Below are 23,142 nucleotides of genomic sequence, written 5' to 3' on the forward strand. Positions count from 1 at the left end.
TATGAGGTTTGCACACTACACGCAGCGCTTTAGTATATCTGGGCCAAACACTGATCCAAATGCTCCTGGCCCGGCCCCTCGGTCAAAATGTCAAACCCAATGTGGCCCGCACGTCAAAAGGTTTGCCCACCCCTGCCTTAACGTCTTGTATGATTAAATATTGTAGCCTAAACTGGCTGTTTTGTCTAACTAAACCAACAAGAACAACGAAACTCCATTTTAAAACATGAAGAGGATTATAAAAACGCGTTTGTGTTTTTATATCGGGACATTTTACACGCTGTTCCATTCTCGTCCTGTAATAAATGATTTATACCCCGAGCTAATCCTCTCAGTAATCTCCTATGATAGGTCATTGCTCCGTGCCTGTGGACCAATCAGATCAGCCAACGTCATCATTAGATGCCGGAAGAAGTGAAACATGCGTGATCCGCCCTACGAGGAGGAGGAGGAGCTATTTACTGCGGGACATTTCTTCTTCGGGAAACGAATGTATGATGAATTCTGTCCTCGCGTTCCTGTCCAGCAGCAGACTTGTCCCCGTCGCGTCCCTGTCCAGCAGCAGACTTGTCCCCGTCGCGTCCCTGTCCAGCAGCAGACTTGTCCCCGTCGCGTCCCTGTCCAGCAGCAGACTTGTCCCCGTCGCGTCCCTGTCCAGCAGCAGGCTTGTCCCCGTCGCGTCCCTGTCCAGCAGCAGACTTGTCCCCGTCGCGTCCCTGTCCAGCAGCAGGCTTGTCCCCGTCGCGCGCTTGGATTCTTGCCCCCGTCGTGCTGCGCAGTTTCTCCGAACAATGGCTTCTAACGCGAACTCCAGAGAGTCGCTCGGTTTGAAACGGACCAGGAAGAAGGAGCCGCTGCGTCGGACGAAGATCAAAGAGCAGCGGAGCACGCGGGCGGCCGTCCCCGGAGCGCACAAGGTGTGCGTGCAGGTGGTCGGAGCCGGAAGCAGAGACAACCCCGCGTCCCTCTACGTCTACTCCGAGTACAACGGGTAAAGAGAGGACCGGAAGAACCCGCGTTAACACGCAGCCAATGGATAGAATGTTAGAGTACAAGTACAGTACACAGTAGCGTGTACTACAGTACAAGTACAGTCACACAGTAGCGTGTACTACAGTACAAGTACAGTCACACAGTAGCATGTATTACAGTACAAGTGCAGTCACACAGTAGCGTGTATTACAGTAAAAGTACAGTCACACAGTAGCATGTATTACAGTACAAGTACAGTCACACAGTAGCGTGTACTACAGTACAAGTACAGTCACACAGTAGCATGTATTACAGTACAAGTACAGTCACACAGTAGCATGTATTACAGTACAAGTACAGTCACACAGTAGCGTGTATTACAGTACAAGTACAGTCACACAGTAGCATGTATTACAGTACAAGTACAGTCACACAGTAGTGTGTATTACAGTAAAAGTACAGTCACACAGTAGCATGTATTACAGTACAAGTACAGTCACACAGTAGCGTGTACTACAGTACAAGTACAGTCACACAGTAGCGTGTATTACAGTACAAGTACAGTCACACAGTAGCGTGTATTACAGTACAAGTACAGTCACACAGTAGCGTGTATTACAGTACAAGTACAGTCACACAGTAGCATGTACTACAGTACAAGTACAGTCACACAGTAGCGTGTATTACAGTACAAGTACAGTACACAGTAGCATGTATTACAGTACAAGTACAGTCACACAGTAGCATGTATTACAGTACAAGTACAGTCACACAGTAGCATGTATTACAGTACAAGTACAGTACACAGTAGCATGTATTACAGTACAAGTACAGTCACACAGTAGCATGTATTACAGTACAAGTACAGTCACACAGTAGCATGTATTACAGTACAAGTACAGTCACAGTAGCATGTATTACAGTACAAGTACAGTACACAGTAGCATGTATTACAGTACAAGTACAGTCACACATCCTGTCTAAGAGGAGCATTTCTTGTTTCCGTTGAAAGTCCTTCGTACATAAATCATCGACATTTAACAATACCAATAAAAATAAAACCAATATTCAATAACTCAATTGATGCAAAGTAACATTAGAAAAATAAAAATAAAATGATTTTACACCGCCGATGCAAACTAACAATTAATCTAAAATAAATTACACCACTGATGCAAAATGACAATGAATGAAAATAAATTACAATAAATTACAAAGACACTTAATATGTGCAACGTAGGTGGACAAAAAGAGAGGGGGGGGGGGGGGTTTGATCCGGAGAGAGTCGTGATGACTATCTCCGTTTCTGTCCCCCTGAAAGGTGAATTTTTAGGGCCGTTTTGAAGGAGGCCAAAGAGGTGCATGTTTTGAGGGCAGGAGTCAAACAGTTCCACCCTTAGGGGGCAGTATTGTAAAAAGATGATTTACCCATGTTAGTCCTATAGGAGGGGGTAATCAGGTTGTTGTTTGAGCTCCCTCTAGTGTTGTGGCTGTGGGTGTCACTAAATCTGTGGAGGTGTTTATTCAGGTATGCAGGGATTGAGGGGACTGAGGGCGGAGCTGCATTGACTATTTTAAATGCCAATCCCATTTTGAGTTGTTTAACCCTGTCTGCTACCCCAGCGGCTCGACTCCGAGCTCCTCCCCCTGTCTCTAAGGGGGCCCCCAGTGGCTCGACTCCGAGCTCCTCCCCCTGTCTGCTACCCCAGCGGCTCGACTCCGAGCTCCTCCCCCTGTCTCTAAAGGGGCCCCCAGCGGCTCGACTCCGAGCTCCTCCCCCTGTCTCTAAAGGGGCCCCCAGCGGCTCGACTCCGAGCTCCTCCCCCTGTCTCTAAGGGGGCCCCCAGCGGCTCGACTCCGAGCTCCTCCCCCTGTCTCTAAGGGGGCCCCCAGCGGCTCGACTCCGAGCTCCTCCCCCTGTCTCTAAAGGGCCCCCAGCCCCCCCGCAGAGGAGACTCATTGTGTTTGGAATCATTATCTGGTATGAACAAACATCGTTCAGTTGTTAAAATCAGTTCTGAATATGATGTCAGAGCAAAGGGTGGGGCTGGGGGGGTCACTTCAACACCTTGCAGTGCCCCGTCCATCACCTGGGCTGATGTCAGAGGGGGGGGGGGACCTGCTAACGGGATTAAGTCGATGGATGCTCTTGGTTGACACGCCTCTCTCACATCACATGACCCCCCCCCCCCCCCCTTCTGCAGATACCTGTTCAACTGTGGGGAAGGAACTCAGAGACTGATGCAGGAGCACAGGTAAGCTGCTGAACACCTGGCTGTGAGCGACGTGGCGAGTGACTCCGCCCTCTCCCTGACTTCCTCCCGACAGGCTCAAGGTGGTGCGACTGGACAACATCTTCCTGACCAGACTGAGCTGGCAGAATGTGGGAGGGTTATCAGGTGAGCGGCGTCTCCTCATTGGACAAACACCCGTCGGCCTGAACCTCCCCCAGGAGGAGGCGGAGACAAACACGGGTCACTTATCAATAATGATCACAACTTTGACAAAACTGACTAATGGTCTCCCCTAAGTGTGTGTGTGTGTGTGTGTGTGTGTGTGTGTGTGTGTGAGACTGTGTGTGTGTGTGTGTGTGTGTGTGTGTGTGTGAGACTGTGTGTGTGTGTGTGTGTGTGTGTGTGTGTGTGTGTGAGTGAGACTGTGTGTGTGTGTGTGTGTGTGTGTGTGTGTGTGTGTGTGTGTGTGTGTGTGTGTGAGTGAGACTGTGTGTGTGTGTGTGTGTGTGTGTGTGTGTGTGTGTGTGTGAGTGAGACTGTGTGTGTGTGTGTGTGTGTGTGTTGACCACGACAAACACACACACACACACTTACCCACGGGGGGGCCCTCCCATCGGTCGCACCCCTCTGGAGGTAGGCCGGCCCCTCTCCAGCACTTTGCTCTGGGCCGGGACTTGAACCGGTGACCCTCCGGTTCTCAGTCGGCTGAAGTGATGAAATGAAAACTGCTTGGTGGAGTTCCTGAAGGGAGACGTGCTCGTATTGATCTCGTTCCTTTTGTGGCGGGGGGGTTGATTGATTGATTGATGCGTGGCTTAGCGGGGGCTGTGATGTCATCGTGAGGCTGCGTTTCTTCTGCAGGGATGATCTTAACGCTGAAGGACGTCGGCGTTTCCGAGTGCGTCCTCTCTGGGCCTCCACAGCTGGTGAGACGCTCCTTCACGCAGGACCGAGGCTCCGGGACAAAGTTTGAACGTCATAAATAAATGTCATCGCTTTTATCAAAGGACGCCTACCTGAGTGCCATCAAGACGTTTTCGGGACCCCTGGACAGGATCAAGCTGTGTGAGTGTTGCGCTTTGTGCGTGATGCCGGTCTGCCGTGACCTGATGTGTGTAACCTGCTGCAGGGCTCCGCCCCTACACGGAAGGGGCGTATGCAGACGACACAATGACCGTCCACCAGGTGCCAATATTCGGTGAGTCGCAGCATTGACCTTCACGTTTACGCGCTGTCCCGAGGTTCTATTCGTTGGTTTTGGTTTCTAGCCCAGCTGAAGGACACCGGCACAGAGCTCTCCCCCAGCCCCCCGCAACGCCCCCCGTCGCCTGGTGGGGAACAAATCGGCCGTCCAGGTGAGTCCAGGTTCCAGCGGTTCATCTGAGATCTGGTACGGGACAATTGTCTCAAAGGGGTTGAGCCTGGCCGGGTTAGCGTTAGCAGGTTAGCTTTGAGCTACAACCGAACGTGCTAACGCCGAGGCGTTCCTTCACGTAGCAGGTAACGGAGAAGGAACGGCGAAAGGCGAGTCTTTGGTGGTCGCCTTCATATGTAAGGTGAGACTTTCACCATCTTCATCACGACGCACGCAGGAAGCGGCGCCCGTCACTCGTCTTCTCTTCTCACAGCTTCATCCCAAGAAGGGCCGCTTCCTGGTGCTCGAAGCCAAAGCGCTGGGTTTGCCCGTGTGAGTTCTACTCCGCCCAGACGCATCCCAGAATGCTGCAGGTCATGAACTCCCGCCGTGTTTTGTTTGCTCAGAGGCACGGCGGCAATGGGTCCGCTCATCAGCGCTCTGAAGGATGGGAAAAGCATCACGCATGAAGGGAGAGAGGTAGCGCGAGAAGACGTCCCCGGTGTCCCGCCCACAGCCGTCTGGTGACGCTCCTCGTGTCTTCCTGTAGGTCACGCCCCAGCAGGTCTGCAGCCCCACCGTCCCAGGACCGGCGTTCATCATCGTCGAGTGTCCGTCGGAGGAGTTCATCCGAGCCGTTGTCTCCGATCAGCAGCTGAGAAGGTCCCGGGTTTCACATCTCATCTCTGCTACCTCTGTTGGTGTCCGAGTCCAATTGTGTGACGGTGCGATGCTCCAGATACCAGACTGGTGGGACGGAGGATCCGGCGGCGCTGGTGGTCCACATGACTCCAGAGAGGGTTCTGAAGACTGAGCGGTACCAGAAGTGGATGGAGAGGTTCTGTTTCTGCCAGATGATGATGATGATGATGATGAATATATTTATGAGATGGAATGATCATTTTCAAACTGGTGAGACTTTCCTCCGTGTTGCCGTAGGTTTCCGTCCACGACAGAACATCTGATCCTCAACGAGCACGTCTGCACGGTCCACAACGCCAGGAGTCACGGGATCCAAGCCCAGCTCCACATGATCCACCCGGAGATCTTCCCCCCGCTCGGGGACTACAGGCCAAAGGTAGCGTCCTGCGTCCCTACGTCTGCGTCCGGCGTCCCTAGGCCTGCGTCCAACGTCCCTACGTCTGCGTCCAACGTCCCCACGTCTGCGTCCGGCGTCCCTGCGTCTGCGTCCGGCGCCCCTAGGCCTGCGTCCAACGTCCCTACGTCTGCGTCCAACGTCCCTACGTCTGCGTCCAACGTCCCTACGTCTGCGTCCGGCGTCCCTGCGTCTGCGTCCGGCGCCCCTAGGCCTGCGTCCAACGTCCCTACGTCTGCGTCCAACGTCCCTCCGTCTGCGTCCGGCGTCCCTAGGCCTGCGTCCAACGTCCCTACGTCTGCGTCCAACGTCCCTCCGTCTGCGTCTGCGTCCGGCGTCCCTGCGTCTGCGTCCGGCGTCCCTGCGTCTGCGTCCGGCGTCCCTACGTCTGCGTCCGGCCTCCCTGCGTCTGCGTCCCTACGTCTGCGTCCCTACGTCTGCGTCCGGCGTCCCTACGTCTGCGTCCGGCCTCCCTGCGTCTGCGTCCCTACGTCTGCGTCCCTAGGTCTGCGTCCGGCGTCCCTGCGTCTGCGTCCGGCGTCCCTAGGTCTGCGTCCGGCGTCCCTACGTCTGCGTCCAACGTCCCTACGTCTGCGTCCGGCGTCCCTAGGCCTGCGTCCGGCCTCCCCACGTCTGCGTCCGGCGTCCCTAGGCCTGCGTCCGGCGTCCCTAGGTCTGCGTCCGGCGTCCCTACGTCTGCGTCCGGCGTCCCTGCGTCTGCGTCCGGCGTCCCTAGGTCTGCGTCCGGCGTCCCTAGGTCTGCGTCCGGCGTCCCTACGTCTGCGTCCGGCGTCCCTGCGTCTGCGTCCGGCCTCCCTGCGTCTGCGTCCGGCGTCCCTACGTCTGCGTCCAACGTCCCCACGTCTGCGTCCGGCGTCCCTAGGCCTGCGTCCGGCGTCCCTACGTCTGCGTCCGGCGTCCCTGCGTCTGCGTCCGGCGTCCCTAGGTCTGCGTCCGGCGTCCCTAGGTCTGCGTCCAACGTCCCTACGTCTGCGTCCGGCCTCCCTACGTCTGCGTCCGGCCTCCCTACGTCTGCGTCCGGCCTCCCTACGTCTGCGTCCGGCGTCCCTACGTCTGCGTCCGGCGTCCCTACGTCTGCGTCCGGCCTCCCTGCGTCTGCGTCCGGCGTCCCTACGTCTGCGTCCGGCCTCCCTGCGTCTGCGTCCGGCCTCCCTGCGTCTGCGTCCGGCGTCCCTACGTCTGCGTCCGGCGTCCCTGCGTCTGCGTCCGGCGTCCCTACGTCTGCGTCCAACGTCCCTACGTCTGCGTCCAACGTCCCTACGTCTGCGTCCAACGTCCCTACGTCTGCGTCCCTACGTCTGCGTCCGGCCTCCCTACGTCTGCGTCCGGCGTCCCTGCGTCTGCGTCCGGCGTCCCTACGTCTGCGTCTGCGTCCGGCGTCCCTACGTCTGCGTCCGGCGTCCCTACGTCTGCGTCCGGCCTCCCTGCGTCTGCGTCCGGCGTCCCTACGTCTGCGTCCCTACGTCTGCTATGTCCCTATGTTTTCTCCAGGAGTCTCAGGCCGACCTCAACATCAGGAACGTTCGAGGAGAATGTCTCCTCAAGTTCCAGCTCAGACCAGTGATGGAGTGGCAAAGGTCAGTTGAAGGTCATAATCCCGCTTCTCTGGGGTCGCAGGGATGGATGGACGGCTGCTCTCAGCTTTGTTCCTGTGTTTGATTCATCAGAGACGCCGTCTTCTGCGATACCAACGACTTCGTGAAGGAAGCTTCGGCGCTGCCGAACTTCCTCGCCGAGGTGGACAGGTGCAGGGAGGCGTGCTCGGCCGGCGCCGGTGAGACGACGATGAAGGGATTCGCCGCTTTGGCCTCGCCTCGCTGACTGTTCAAACGATATCTGCTGCAGGACCAGGAGAGAAATACCCGGAGGTGGTTTTCACGGGAACGGGATCCGCCGTTCCCATGAAAATGAGGAACGTCAGCGGGACATTGGTCAACATCAGGTACAATCCGGGGCCCTGACACCTGCTGGTGGAACCGGCCCGTTGCACGTTGGAGACATGAGGCCAGTGAAGCAGGTCGATGATGAATATATTTATGAGATACAATGTTGGAGTACGAGTACAGTAACAGTAGCATGTATTACAGTACGAGTACAGTCACAGTAGCATGTATTACAGTACGAGTACAGTAACTAGCGTGTATTACAGTACAAGTACAGTAACAGTAGCGTGTATTACAGTACGAGTACAGTAACAGTAGCCTGTATTACAGTACGAGTACAGTCACAGTAGCCTGTATTACAGTACGAGTACAGTCACAGTAGCCTGTGTTACAGTACGAGTACAGTCACAGTAGCATGTATTACAGTACGAGTACAGTCACAGTAGCATGTATTACAGTACAAGTACAGTCACACAGTAGCATGTATTACAGTACGAGTACAGTAACAGTAGCGTGTATTACAGTACGAGTACAGTAACAGTAGCGTGTATTACAGTACGAGTACAGTAACAGTAGCCTGTATTACAGTACGAGTACAGTAACAGTAGCCTGTGTTACAGTACGAGTACAGTAACAGTAGCCTGTGTTACAGTACGAGTACAGTAACAGTAGCCTGTATTACAGTACGAGTACAGTCACACAGTAGCCTGTATTACAGTACGAGTACAGTCACACAGTAGCCTGTATTACAGTACGAGTACAGTAACAGTAGCCTGTGTTACAGTACGAGTACAGTAACAGTAGCCTGTGTTACAGTACGAGTACAGTAACAGTAGCCTGTGTTACAGTACGAGTACAGTAACAGTAGCCTGTGTTACAGTACGAGTACAGTAACAGTAGCCTGTGTTACAGTACGAGTACAGTAACACAGTAGCGTGTATTACAGTACAAGTACAGTCACACAGTAGCGTGTATTACAGTACAAGTACAGTCACACAGTAGCGTGTATTACAGTACAAGTACAGTCAACAATAGCATGTATTACAGTACAAGTACAGTCAACAATAGCATGTATTACAGTACAAGTACAGTCACACAGTAGCATGTATTACAGTACAAGTACAGTCAACAATAGCATGTATTACAGTACAAGTACAGTCAACAATAGCATGTATTACAGTACAAGTACAGTCACACAGTAGCATGTATTACAGTACAAGTACAGTCAACAATAGCATGTATTACAGTACAAGTACAGTAACACAGTAGCATGTATTACAGTACGAGTACAGTCACACAGTAGCATGTATTACAGTACAAGTACATCAAACATCCTGTCTCAGAGGAGCATTTCTTGTTTCCGCTGAAAGTCCTTTGTACATAAATCATCGACATTTAACAGTACTAATAAAACGAATATTAAATCACAATAGAACGAATATAAATTACGGTACGCTCTATTAGCAAACATCGACGGCGTGCTCAGAGCGACGTCATCGTTACCAACGGGCATGAGGGAGAGGAAGAGGCTCTTCAATGACCCTCATCTTCTTCGCAGCCCCCATCAGTCCCTGCTGCTGGACTGTGGGGAGGGGACCTTCGGGCAGCTCTGCAGACACTATGGAGACGATGTGGACGAAGTTCTGTCCAGGATCTCGACGGTCTTCATCTCCCACATGCACGCTGACCACCACACCGTAAGCACGCCTCCCCGACGGCCGCGGCGTTTGAACGCACGCCGCTCTGCTGACGCGCGTTGTGTTTCAGGGGCTGCCCATGCTGCTGTTTCAGAGGAAGAGGGCTCTGGTAGGTGGGCGGGAGGTGATGCTCGTCAGCTGCTTCCTCTGGTCATTTAGAAAGAGCTAAATGTCTTCTAGAGAGCGACGGGGGGGGTCTTCAGCCCCGTCTTCCTGCTGGGTCCGGCGGCAATCGTGATCTGGCTACAAAAGTACCACGATTCCTGTGAGGAGATCCTCGACAGCGTAAAGTACGTGACGGTACTTTACGACGGCGGGAAACGTAGCGGCGCTGGAGCGAAGCGGGCTAACGGCGGCGTGCTCGTCTGTTTCAGCTTCATCTCTAACAACGCTCTGCAGGACGGCGGCGAGACGCCGGCGCCGGGGAGAAAGGCCTGCATCAATGCGCTGCTGAAGAAGAACAATCTGGAAAAGGTGTGCTGCTGTTCAGCGCCCCCTGCAGCTCAGCCTTGTGAAAGTCGCTCACCTGTTGGTGTGTCTCAGTTCCAGACGTGCGCGGTGCGCCACTGTAAGAACGCCTACGCCTGCAGCTTCACCCACCAGTCGGGCTGGAAGCTGGCCTTCTCTGGCGACACCATGCCCTGCGACGCCTTCGTACGCATCGGTGAGTCCCGCTCTGCGCTAACCCTGACCCATGTCTGGCCACAGCTGGACTACGTCGCCTGCAGCCTCTTCTAATGGCTCCTCAGATCCCCTTCATTGACGTGTGTCCCATGACGGTCCCTTAAAGATGGAGCAGCTGTCCTGCGCTGCGTGGACTACTTCCCTGTGGGACAGGAAGCAGCTCATCTGTGATCTTTCTTTTCCCCAGGAAGAAATGCCAATTTATTAATCCACGAGGCAACGCTGGAAGACGGGCTCGAGGAAGAAGCGGAGGAGAAGAGGCACAGGTGAGGAAAATGAACCTCCAGAGGCTTCAGTGTGGGGCGTGGACGAGGACCTTTACTGGTCCATGTGGCAGCAGGTGCCCACGTCGATGTCTGTCTTCACAAAGTTTCTTTTGTATCCTCACAAATCAATCGTCGAGGTTTAATTTACTGACTTCACGCTTCGCGCCCTCTGGCAGCACGACCTCCCAGGCCATCGGCGTCGGCATGAAGATGAACGCCGACTACGTCCTGCTGAACCACTTCAGCCAGCGCTACGCCAAGATCCCTCTTTTCAGCGAGGACTTCACCGAGCGAGTGGGGATATCGTTCGATCACATGAGGGTAAGGGACACCGATTATTCGTAATTAATAACCAGGGCGTTTGATCGAGTGGAGCTTCGGTACGAACGAGTTCTAACCCAGTCACCTTTTCCTCTTTTGACAGATTTGCTTTGGAGATTTGAAAACCCTCCCCAGACTCATGCCTGTACTTAAAGTCCTTTTTGCCGAGGACCTCGTTGAGATGGAGGAAAGACGAGATCGGAGGGAGCTCAGGAGTCTGAGAGGAGCGGCCTCCGAGATGAACGGCGAGCAGCCGGTTAGCGACGCCAGTCGAGGTGTCAAAAGAGATCAGGAGGAGGCGCGGGAGGAGACCAAGAGACTGAAGGCTGACTGAAGGCTGGCTGAAGGCCGGCTGAAGGCTGGCTGAAGGCTGGCTGAAGGCTGGCTGAAGGCCCGCTGAAGGCTGGCTGAAGGCCCGCTGAAGGCTGGCTGAAGGCTGACTGAAGGCTGGCTGAAGGCTGGCTGAAGGCTGGCTGAAGGCTGGCTGAAGGCTGGCTGAAGGCTGGCTGAAGGCTGGCTGAAGGCTGGCTGAAGGCCCGCTGAAGGCTGGCTGAAGGCTGGCTGAAGGCCCGCTGAAGGCTGGCTGAAGGCCCGCTGAAGGCTGGCTGAAGGCCCGCTGAAGGCCCGCTGAAGGCTGGCTGAAGGCTGGCTGAAGGCTGGCTGAAGGCTGGCTGAAGGCTGGCTGAAGGCTGGCTGAAGGCTGGCTGAAGGCTGGCTGAAGGCTGGCTGAAGGCTGGCTGAAGGCTGGCTGAAGGCTGGCTGAAGGCCCGCTGAAGGCTGGCTGAAGGCCCGCTGAAGGCCCGCTGAAGGCTGGCTGAAGGCTGGCTGAAGGCCCGCTGAAGGCTGGCTGAAGGCTGGCTGAAGGCCCGCTGAAGGCCCGCTGAAGGCCCGCTGAAGGCCGGCTGAAGGCTGGCTGAAGGCTGGCTGAAGGCTGGCTGAAGGCCGGCTGAAGGCCCGCTGAAGGCCCGCTGAAGGCCCGCTGAAGGCCCGCTGAAGGCCCGCTGAAGGCTGACTGAAGGCCCGCTGAAGGCCCGCTGAAGGCCCGCTGAAGGCCCGCTGAAGGCCCGCTGAAGGCTGGCTGAAGGCTGACTGAAGGCTGACTGAAGGCTGGCTGAAGGCTGGCTGAAGGCCCGCTGAAGGCTGGCTGAAGGCTGGCTGAAGGCTGACTGAAGGCTGGCTGAAGGCCCGCTGAAGGCCCGCTGAAGGCCGGCTGAAGGCCGGACATTATGTTATACTAGTAGTTGATTTGCTTTGGTTTATTTAAGAAAATATGCTCCTGTCATTAGTACAAAGAGACGACCCTGTATGAGTGAACAGAATAAAACTAGACCAGCACTCGGAGCGCAGACCTTCCCCTCCTAACTGGATCTACACCGTCCACATGGTGATCTGGATCAGCACCAGAAGGTTCTACGTTGTTCTTGGTATCTTTATACACCAACATGAAAAGTTAAAGCGAATTCAACTGATTCGTGAATCCATAAATGGGCTTTAATGTTAAAATGCAAAACATTTTCCTGACCTCATTCTGGATCAGAACCAGATGACATTCATAAGCTCTTTATGACCAAACAGACGAGTGGCATCGTAAAGCGTCTTCAGATGTGTAGCTAAACCCTCGACAAATGAGAAAGGGTTTCAGGAAACCCACAATAAGGATTTTCTGTGGCGTCCGGACAAACATGATCACATGACCTCTCCAGAACTGCAGGGGCCAGTTCCTCTTCAGTCCACATGGGGGAGTCAGCGAGCTGCTAGTCACTTGGAGCCATCTGAACTCCATCAGGAACGAGTGGAAGGCGGGCCACTTTAAAATGACAGCGGTTCCCGGACGCCTCCTGTGAAGGGTCGGAAACGTCGAGACGGTGACGTGACTGTTTTATCAGACCTTTCCTCTAGCCGTCGTGGAAAACTCCATTTCATGACTTGTGGAGGAGGTTGGGTCTCACCTTACAGGTGGTTCTGCTGCATCGATCACATGATAGAAATGTAAAGCACGCGACACAAACTCCCTGCAGCCGGGCGGATTTACTCTGCGTGTTCGAGTTCAGGTGCGTGAGGTTTCCGCGCAGAGCCGTTTAATTCTGAATACGCGGCTCCTCTGCGGGCGGGCTCAGGATGACCTGCGGATCCAGCCAACAGCCATCAGGCTTTTTGGTCCTCAGTATTCACTGGCAGGTAGATGTCCTCCGGGGGCTACGGGTGAGAGGCGGGGTACGCCATTGAATTCAAGTCTCTGTTTCCTTTATCTTCAAAGATTTCCAGACGTCCCTCGTCCCAGACGAGGGTACGCCCCTCTTCCAGGGCGATCCCGAGGCGTGGATCATGTTCTCTACCTGCATTGTCAAAGCAGCTGCTCAGAGCTGTGGTCGCAGGATCTCTGGTGCCTGTTGCGGCGGCAACCCCTGGAAAAAGGGATGGCGCTCCGGAGGCGGCCGACACGTACCAGCAGGTGATTACGGAGGCAAAGACCCGGGCCTGGGAGGAGCTCGGAGAGGCCGTGAAAAAGACTATCGGTGGAAGCGGTGGAGGAAAATACTTGGAGGATCTCCTGAATCCCGTTACCATGTCTTCTAGATGGACTCGTCCATCACCCGGGCTGAAGTCACTGAGGTGGCTGTCCTGTGGCGGGACACTGGGGTGCATCATCCATTACCCTCGCCGAAGGGGAGGCGACGGTAATGCAATCGGGTGCGTGTGTGTGTGCGTGTGTGTGTGTGTGTGTGTGTGTGTGTGTGTGTGTGACGTGGCCAGAGGTGTGAGGAGGAGTGAGATGGAGAGAGAGAGGGGTGGAGGAGGGAGGGGGTCGGAGCGGAGAGAGAGGTCTCTCCTCCCGTCTCGCTGAGCCTCGTTGATTCCGTGTCAGCCGCTGAGACGTCCCCGTTACCGACTGTTACCGGCCGTTACCGACTGTTACCGGCACCGGTAAGTCTTTATCTTTCCAGGCTGCTTCTCACACCGGAGAGGATAGAAAGTTGGACGAAGAAGCCCAACGCTGTCCGCGGTGCTGACGGGCTCCGTGTCCCGGTGGACCGGACTGGGCGGTGCTGACGGGCTCCGTGTCTCGGTGGACCGGACTGGGCACCGGGCGCTGTCCGCGGTGCTGACGGGCTCCGCGTCTCGGTGGACCGGACTGGACACCGGGCGCTGTCCGCGGTGCTGACGGGCTCCGTGTCTCCGTGGACCGGACTGGACACCGGGCGCTGTCCGCGGTGCTGACGGGCTCCGTGTCTTGGTGGACCGGACCGGGCGCTGTCCGCGGTGCTGACGGGCTCCGTGTCTCCGTGGACCGGACTGGACACCGGGCGCTGTCCGCGGTGCTGACGGGCTCCGTGTCCCGGTGGACCGGACTGGGCACCGGGCGCTGTCCGCGGTGCTGACGGGCTCCGTGTCTCGGTGGACCGGACTGGACACCGGGCACTGACGTTGAAAAGTTTCTCTCGGCTCGGCTCTGACTTCTGACGGATCTTTGTGTTCTCTCCAGTTTCATACGACGTCCTCCAGACCAGGACCTTCAGGGACCTCTTAGAAGACTTTGGACCAACATTTAGAGGGAAACGCCGTCGCCAGGAGACGATGACCACCGAATCCGCCCCGGTGAACGCCTGGGACAGAACGGGAAGCCTGCCGTGAACAAAGAGCTCCCGTGATGGAGATGAAGCACCTCCTCCTTCTGCTCGTGTACCTCGACCCGCTGGGCGTCCTGTGCGCCGCCGCCAGCAAGAAGAGTAAAATCCCCCCGCGGAGGGTCCCAGAGCTCGGCAGCACGGCGGTCACGCAGGTCCAGCCGCCTCGGGTCCAGCCGCCTAGGGTCCAGCACGACACCTGTCTGGGCTACTACGACGTGAGCGGCCAGTACGACAAAGAGTTCGCCTGCAACAACACCGACCACCGGTTCTGCTGCGGCAGCTGCTTCCTGCGGTTCTGCTGCGCCGACCGGGGGAAGCGGCTGGAGCAGAAGAGCTGCACCAACTACAACACGCCGGACTGGATCAAAACGCAGCCCCCGTCACCCGCGCCAACAGGCGACGCCTACGACCCGGAGCTGGACCGGACCAACACCACGGTGTACATCTCCTGCGGTGTCGTGGCGCTCGTCATCGCTATCGGGATTTCTGCTAAAGTTGCGTACGATAAAGCCACCGAGCCGCCCCAGGAGATGAACGTTCACAGGTACGACGGTGGTAGCCTCTAGTAGAGCTCCGTTAAAGATGCAGGTTAAATAACATTTCATGTGTTGAGCCAATAACGCTTTAACCCCCCCCCCCCCCCCCCAGCCGGTTCAGGAAACCCAAAGTCAACTTATTCAGCCATTAAAATAGATCCAGTGCTGTTTGGGGACTGTTCAGCTCCTCTCTGGGGCCCCCCCGGTAATTGAGCAATGTTGGGACTCGCTTGTTAAACTTTGGCGCCTGCTGCTCTGAAATGTCGGGACACGAACGTCCACATTTAGCTGTCAGTTCGTTCAGTAGATCAGTCCTGGATTCTATTTAAGCTCCGCCCATCATATCCATGTGGACCATGAGCACGACACCATAGTTCATCTGCACACCTGTGTTCCTCCACCTGGTCTGAGAACACAGTTCAGGACTAGTTTCCGCTGCGTAGGAACACATGACCGAAGGTTTCAGGGTGCGCTGATCTCTGATCAAACGTTTTTATGTGGTTTTATTGTTTGAATAGACGTAAAAGCAACCAGGCAGACCTCCATAAAACTCTTCAGGGGGGGGGCAAAGATGAAAACAGGGGGGTAACTGAGCTGGTCCATGACAAGCTTTGTGACCCGCAGCCTGCCCAAAGTGGGACGATGCAAAATCAGGTCGCCTCCGTCTACCGGGAGGAGACTGAAGTGTTCCCACCCTGGAGGCGGATATCGCACGCGCCTCCCAGAGGCAGAGCGCTGTGGCTGCTTCGGGTGAAGGTCACAGAGCAGACGGAACCAGCACACGGAACCGGGCTGTCGGAGGAGCATCGGCGCTGAAGCGAAATCAATTCCACTTTTTCTGTGGGGTGTAAAGAGAAAACTAATTTGGTTAATTGTGGAGACGCAATCTTTGAGCTCAAGCATCTATCTTTGCATTTTCAGAGCCTTGGCAGATATTCTGAGGCAACAAGGACCGGTTCAAATGTCTCAGTATGAGCATGAAAACATGGCGGCTCTTGAGGGGTCGAGCAAAGACGAGACGCCGGTCAGAACCTCCAAGAACCATTACACGCCCATCCACGCCGTGGCCTCGAACCCCGGTAAGTGGCGGCGCTGGACGCCGGTCAGAACACGCCCATCCACGCCGTGGCCTCGGACCCCGGTAAGTGGCGGCGCTGGACGCCGGTCAGAACACGCCCATCCACGCCGTGGCCTCGGACCCCGGTAAGTGGCGGCGCTGGACGCCGGTCAGAACACGCCCATCCACGCCGTGGCCTCGGACCCCGGTAAGTGGCGGCGCTGGACGCCGGTCAGAACACGCCCATCCACGCCGTGGCCTCGGACCACGGTAAGTGGCGGCGCTGGACGCCGGTCAGAACACGCCCATCCACGCCGTGGCCTCGGACCCCGGTAAGTGGCGGCGCTGGACGCCGGTCAGAACACGCCCATCCACGCCGTGGCCTCGGACCCCGGTAAGTGGCGGCGCTGTGACCCCGTCGCTCTCCTCAGTCCAAAAGGGGTCGCCGCAGCAAATCAACCTTCTCCGCTTCACCCCGTCCTTTGCAGATGCTATCAATACATTTAGCGAACAGACCTATTGATCAGCTGGTCTGATCATCGACTCGTGTCATTCGTTGTCTTCCTAAGACTGGTGAATGCTAGTTTGTAGTTAGCAGTTAGCTTGCTCTTGAAGTGTGTTTTTGTCCAACCAGGGCATTATGGGAAGGAAGTCCTCCGCGGTGGGGGCCGGGACGTGCACAGCTTCCTCTCGTCTGACTTTGTGACGCTCGGACGAGCCCGTCTCAAAGGTACGTCTGTGATTCGGTGATTCGAGCCGCGGGACGCCGCGGCCCATCCTCCTGTTCTGAGCGCTAAACGGGAGGCCTGTTGTGTCCATAGAGCAACCGGGACAGATGTCCTGGCACGGCGACGTGGACGTCCCCGCCTCCTACGGTACGTGCTGACTGTTGGGTTATTGGCTTTTCACCAGTTCAACCAGCAGCTCTGGTTCTGTCAGGTTTCTACACCTCCATTTTATTGATCGCTTTATGGGAGGGCTTGTTGATATTTGAGCTCCAGATTTATCACCTTCTTGTTCACGAGTTGCTTCATGCAGGGGGGGTGGGGGGGGGGCTCCATTACCAACAGATTATGTGTCTCCAGCGTTGGAGCTATTCGCTGTTCAGAACTGAAAACGTTGAACAGGAGTCACGGATCAATAAATGATGCTTCATATTGATTGGTGTGACACGGGTCCCAGCTTGAAGGAGCTTCTCCAGCCATCACTGGATCAGACCCGTCCTCCAGAGTGTCTTCTTGTTTGACTTTTGGACGAGTCCCTTGTACTTCTGAGGACATAACATGATCCGATCTCTCGGCCCGATGATATCAGCTGGGGGGCGATCAATCTGGGGATGAAGGCTTCCATCTCCAGTGGAATGCGACGGAGCAGTGACGATGCATGCGGCGCTGCATTTAGTGCGCTGCAGAGACCGGGCCTGTCAGATCACACGTGGCTGCGGGCGGGGGGAGAACATGGAGGGGGGGGACATGGCGGCCGCATCACATTCGTTCCATTTCTCCCCGGCTCCAGACGACGGGCGAAACGGCTGCAGGTGCTGCCAACTGTGAAATGAATTGAACTTGGGATCCGGGGGGGGGGGGGGGGCGAGGAAAAGAAAACGTGCATCTGCTCCAACATTAGCCGAGCCCCGAGGCGGCGAAGGATCCGTGGTCAGTGTCCTCGACGGGATGTCTCCAGAAGAGGCGTGGCTTGATTGGCCTGACTGCAGCAGCCAGTTAGAGCTGATGGACAACAAGGGTTTACTGGGGCTCTTAAAGGGCCAGTCATTGTTTGATCCAGCAATCAGCTGACCAGCTTCACCTGTGCCCCGTGCACACCTGCTGCTAGGAACTGCATGGAGGGGGCAACACTTTGTATTCCCCTGCAACTTTGACAGTTGGAATATTAAATAGTTCTTTTGATTTCATGGTTAAATTATTCAGAACTAATTGGTGGTTTGTTCTCACAAGTTCAAACTGTTTGTTGGGGTTGGGGTAAAACCTCAGCTTGCCCCGGGTGAGGGGTAAGTTGAGGTTTTACCAGAGGAGGACCTTTTTTTGGGTAGCTTTGTCAGAAATGATTTGAGAGGAGACATCCTGAAATTAAAGAATGCGTCAGGGTTCTGTCTCATCTTATCCCGCTCTCTTTTACCGGTCGTCATGGTTACACAAGCCTTGACACCTTTTTCGATTACTTTTTTTGCCTTTGTGTAACATGCTAACCGAAGCATGCTAGGCTTGTTTGTGTTAGGGAGTGAACATGTACACATGCACGTGTGTACATGTTACTAGCACTAACCCTAACCCGTTAGGTTACTAACCCTAACCCGTTAGGTTACTAGCCCTAACCCGTTAGGTTACTAGCCCTAACCCGTTAGGTTACTAACCCTAACCCGTTAGGTTACTAACCCTAACCCGTTAGGTTACTAGCCCTAACCCGTTAGGTTACTAACCCTAACCCTAACCCATTAGGTTACTAACCCCAACCCGTTAGGTTACTAGCCCTAACCCATTAGGTTACTAGCCCTAACCCGTTAGGTTACTAACCCTAACCCTAACCCGTTAGGTTACTAGCCCTAACCCATTAGGTTACTAGCCCTAACCCGTTAGGTTACTAACCCTAACCCTAACCCGTTAGGTTACTAGCCCTAGCCCTAACCCGTTAGGATACTAGCCCTAACCCGTTAGGTTACTAACCCTAACCCGTTAGGTTACTAACCCTAACCCTAACCCGTTAGGTTACTAGCCCTAACCCGTTAGGTTACTAACCCTAACCCGTTAGGTTACTAACCCTAACCCTAGCCCGTTAGGTTACTAGCCCTAGCCCTAACCCGTTGGGTTACTAGCCCTAACCCGTTAGGTTACTAACCCTAACCCGTTGGGTTACTAACCCTAACCCGTTGGGTTACTAGCCCTAACCCGTTAGGTTACTAACCCTAACCCGTCTCCCAGTGACATAATGTAGTTGACATGAGACCATCTGTTTAAAAATGGCCGCGTGGATAGTTAGGAATGCAGGGACACGCCCCTCGTCAGAGATGACGAGGGGCGTGTCCCTGAGTCCCTTAAACACTCAGCTAAAGTCACAATTTAAACAAATGCTCCCCTTAAATTTCCAGATGTATCCGGAGCTGCAGAAGTTAACGGAAGAAAACGATTTCATTTTCCATCGGGTGAACAAGCATTCAGGTTCGGCAGCGATTCAAGAACTGGGATGGAACAATTCCATCCGATGAGCTGACCCGCCTCTGTTCAGCAGCCACCGGGGACAAGGGGGCGCCTCCCAGATCTGGGTCAGCCTCGGAGTTGGGTTAGCCAGATCTGGGTCAGGCTCTTGGAGTTGGGTTAGCCAGATCTGGGTCAGGCTCTTGGAGTTGGGTTAGCCAGATCTGGGTCAGCCTCTTGGAGTTGGGTTAGCCAGATCTGGGTCAGGCTCTTGGAGTTGGGTTAGCCAGATCTGGGTCAGCCTCTTGGAGTTGGGTTAGCCAGATCTGGGTCAGCCTCTTGGAGTTGGGTTAGCCAGATCTGGGTCAGCCTCTTGGAGTTGGGTTAGCCAGATCTGGGTCAGGCTCTTGGAGTTGGGTTAGCCAGATCTGGGTCAGGCTCTTGGAGTTGGGTTAGCCAGATCTGGGTCAGCCTCTTGGAGTTGGGTTAGCCAGATCTGGGTCAGGCTCTTGGAGTTGGGTTAGCCAGATCTGGGTCAGCCTCTTGGAGTTGGGTTAGCCAGATCTGGGTCAGGCTCTTGGAGTTGGGTTAGCCATGCGCTTGTCCTACTTTCAAAATATCAACATTTGCACCGACTGCAGGGCATCAGGGTGAAGAAGCCATTCAGAATAGCTGGTGTGGCGTTATATAAAGCGGGCCGTACCCGGGCCGTACCCGGGCCTCCATCGCGTTGCCTTAGACCAGGCCTCTTTCATTGCTCCCCAGGGTCACGTAAATCATGTGGCAGTTGCCAAATATTGACCGTAATGGTGACAAATGCGGTCTCCATGGTAACCGGTTCACAGCTTCCATTGCGAGGCCGGTTCGTTACGTGTGCAGCGGAACGCTGCCGGAATTGAAAGGCACCAATTTACTTTTGACAATATGCGAGGCTCCCATAATCCCTTGCTGCAGACCTCGTCGGTGGAACGGATGGCCGTGGATCTGGAGTCCATGAATGTTGAACCTCCCGTCGCCCGTTTCGCTGGCAGAGTTGAACTTCCACTTCTTCTGCTCCCTGACTCGACCTCTCGACCTTCGTGGAGTCGCTCGTTCCGGCGAGGATAACGGCAGCTTTGTGTGATGTTCCTTCTGACGCATCGGAGAAGACATCAGATAAATCTGTGGTTATCCTCGTTAGTCATCCACAGACTCCAAGAAGCTCCCGGAACACCGGCTGGAGGGTTACGGCCAGGGTCAAGGTCAGGGTCAAGGTCAGGGTGGAGGGTTTAAGGTCAGGGTTAAGGTCGGGGTGGAGGGTTAGGGTCAGGGTGGAGGGTTACGGTCAGGGTGGAGGTCAGGGTGGAGGGTTACGGCCAGGGTCAAGGTCAGGGTGGAGGGTTACGGCCAGGGTAAAGGTCAGGGTCAAGGTCAGGGTGGAGGTCAGGGTGGAGGGTTACGGCCAGGGTCAAGGTCAGGGTGGAGGGTTTAAGGTCAGGGTTAAGGTCGGGGTCAAGGTCAGGGTGGAGGGTTAGGGTCAGGGTGGAGGGTTAAGGTCGGGGTGGAGGGTTAGGGTCAGGGTGGAGGGTCAGGGTGGAGGGTTAAGGTCAGGGTTAAGGTCAGGGTGGAGGGTTACGGTCAGGGTTAAGGTCAGGGTGGAGGGTTACGGTCAGGGTTAAGGTCAGGGTGGAGGGTTACGGTCAGGGTTACGGTCAGGGTGGAGGGTTAGGGTGGAGGGTTACGGTCAGGGTTAAGGTCAGGGTGGAGGGTTTAAGGTCAGGGTTAAGTTCAGGGTGGAGGGTTAGGGTCGGGGTGGAGGGTTACGGTCAGGGTGAAGGTCAGGGTGGAGGGTTAGGGTGGAGGGTTAGGGTCGGGGTGGAGGGTTACGGTCAGGGTGAAGGTCAGGGTGGAGGGTTAGGGTGGAGGGTTAGGGTCAGGGTTAAGGTCAGGGTGGATGGTTAGGGTCAGGGTGGAGGGTACGGTCAGGGTGGAGGGTTACGGTCAGGGTTAAGGTCAGGGTGGAGGGTTAGGGTGGAGGGTTAGGGTCGGGGTGGAGGGTTACGGTCAGGGTGAAGGTCAGGGTGGAGGGTTAGGGTGGAGGGTTAGGGTCAGGGTTAAGGTCAGGGTGGATGGTTAGGGTCAGGGTGGAGGGTACGGTCAGGGTGGAGGGTTACGGTCAGGGTTAAGGTCAGGGTGGATGGTTAGGGTCAGGGTGGAGGGTACGGTCAGGGTGGAGGGTTAGGGTCGGGGTGAAGGGTTAAGGTCGGGGTGGAGGGTTAGGGTCGGGGTGGAGGGTTACGGTCAGGGTGGAGGGTTAGGGTCGGGGTTAAGGTCAGGGTGGAGGGTTAGGGTCGGGGTGAAGGGTTAAGGTCGGGGTGGAGGGTTAGGGTCGGGGTGAAGGGTTAAGATTGTAAATGTAAAATAGTTCTCAAGCCAATCAGAGTTCTCGTAGCATCCTGAAGGTGAAGATGCTTCACACAGAAGGACAAGACAAGGGGATGCGTCCCGCCTGGTCCACATGCTCCTCCCCCTCTGCTGGCTAATGGCGCTCCGCTAGCAGCATCTGTCCATCAGCTTCCCCAGAGCGCCGTTTAGCGTGGATCTGGGTCATGGCGGCATCCCGTCCGTCGGCCCGCCAGAACCTGGAAGCATCTGTGGCGGCGCTAGCTGTCAGCGGGAGCTGCTGCATTATGTATGAACCTGAGCAGGTGTGTTTTCTGCTACACGGCTCACACGCTGCCGAGCGCCGTGGCGGTGGCGTTCAGGGCGCCGCCTCGTTGTGAACGGTAAAAACGAAGAGGAAGAGCTCTCCGGTTTTAACCGCGTTCGGCGTGATCCACATCCGTGGCTCAGGAGGCGGAGCCTGCGTCCACCATCGCAAGGTGGGCAGCTCGATCCGCGGCACCTGCAGTCCACACGGCCAAGTGTTCAGTGGCCACGCCCACTGAGCCCATGAATGGGAGTGTAACAACCTCCAAAGTGGGCGGGGAAACAGGTGATGCTTTATGACAATGGAGGAAGAGGAGAAGGAGGAAGGTGCTGGTGGTAGAGGTGGAGGTCCGCCCTCCCTGGTTCCTCTGCAGTGACAGAGGTCAAAGGTCAGGAGTTGGTGTTAAACCTCCCTTCCTCGCTAGCGATGCTAATTAGCTCCTCTGCGGCTGTTCTGATTGGTCCTTTGATGAAACCTGTGTGACAGGAAGATTCAGATTCTGTTTATTTGTCACTTAGACGCACAGTTTAGACTCATTTAGGGTTTTTAGGAAGACGAGCACAACTGTTTAAGCATTAGCATTAGCCTTAAACCAATGACAGATCAAGCTCCTAAACATCTGAGGAATGTGACTCGGGCCCGCCGGATGGGCGTCGCCGTCGACTCGGGGAGCTCTGAAGAGTTGAAGATGGACTTTGAAGCTCTCGGAGCTGTTAAAGGGATTCTCTGTGATGATCGGACCCTCGCCGGCGACGAAGGCCTTAACCGACACGGAACCGGATCAACGCCGGCCCAGCCGCTTTGTTTCCTCACAGAGAGCGGCTGCAATAAAACACGCCGATGAAGCGGTTGTTAGCTTTGGGCTCTGGAACCGAACCGAGGCGGGACAGTTTGCTGCTCGCCAGAGACGGGCCGAACAAATGAAAGCGCTCGTGTCTGGGGACACTGGACTGGGCGGGAGGACGGGGGCGTTAGGGGTGTTCTGTACGGGGTCGGGTCATCGGATCTAAAGCACGCTTTTCACTCGTCCCTGTGGACGGGGGCGTTAGGGGTGTTCTGTACGGGGTCGGGTCATCAGATCTAAAGCACGCTTTTCACTCCTCCCTGTGGACGGGGGCGTTAGGGGTGTTCTGTACGGGGTCGGGTCATCGGATCTAAAGCACGCTTTTCACTCGTCCCTGTGGACGGGGGCGTTAGGGGTGTTCTGTACGGGGTCGGGTCATCAGATCTAAAGCACGCTTTTCACTCGTCCCTGTGGACGGGGGCGTTAGGGGTGTTCTGTACGGGGTCGGGTCATCGGATCTAAAGCACGCTTTTCACTCCTCCCTGTGGACGGGGGCGTTAGGGGTGTTCTGTACGGGGTTGGGTCATCAGATCTAAAGCACGCTTTTCACTCGTCCCTGTGGACGGGGGCGTTAGGGGTGTTCTGTACGGGGTTGGGTCATCAGATCTAAAGCACGCTTTTCACTCCTCCCTGTGGACGGGGGCGTTAGGGGTGTTCTGTACGGGGTCGGGTCATCGGATCTAAAGCACGCTTTTCACTCGTCCCTGTGG

At 55.5% G+C, this 23,142-nt stretch overlaps 2 protein-coding genes across 2 annotated transcripts in view; both read left to right on the plus strand.

Moving 5' to 3' along the window:
- The first annotated feature begins 497 nt into the window (after window positions 1-497).
- Window positions 498-10,862, plus strand: elac2 (elaC ribonuclease Z 2). Its single transcript, XM_068749683.1, has 24 exons — window positions 498-991; window positions 3,177-3,227; window positions 3,301-3,371; window positions 4,068-4,132; window positions 4,214-4,271; window positions 4,336-4,404; window positions 4,475-4,561; window positions 4,704-4,762; window positions 4,835-4,893; window positions 4,968-5,040; window positions 5,111-5,223; window positions 5,300-5,398; window positions 5,500-5,638; window positions 7,169-7,254; window positions 7,345-7,436; window positions 7,469-7,619; window positions 9,119-9,257; window positions 9,328-9,366; window positions 9,438-9,547; window positions 9,632-9,731; window positions 9,801-9,921; window positions 10,129-10,207; window positions 10,384-10,528; window positions 10,632-10,862. The coding sequence occupies exons 1-24, from the start codon at window positions 498-500 to the stop codon at window positions 10,860-10,862; spliced, it is 2,730 nt and encodes a 909-aa protein (XP_068605784.1).
- Window positions 10,863-14,177: 3,315 nt separating this feature from the next.
- LOC137905998 (protein shisa-6-like) overlaps window positions 14,178-23,142 on the plus strand; it is a 17,038-nt gene continuing 8,073 nt past the window's right edge. The window contains exons 1-4 of the mRNA XM_068750286.1: window positions 14,178-14,701; window positions 15,615-15,772; window positions 16,385-16,480; window positions 16,542-16,625. Coding sequence (XP_068606387.1) covers window positions 14,178-14,701; window positions 15,615-15,772; window positions 16,385-16,480; window positions 16,542-16,625 — 862 coding nt within the window. The remainder of the gene's footprint in view (window positions 14,702-15,614; window positions 15,773-16,384; window positions 16,481-16,541; window positions 16,626-23,142) is intronic.

The sequence above is a fragment of the Brachionichthys hirsutus genome, chromosome 16 (genome assembly GCF_040956055.1).
Source record: "Brachionichthys hirsutus isolate HB-005 chromosome 16, CSIRO-AGI_Bhir_v1, whole genome shotgun sequence".
NCBI lineage: Eukaryota > Metazoa > Chordata > Actinopteri > Lophiiformes > Brachionichthyidae > Brachionichthys > Brachionichthys hirsutus.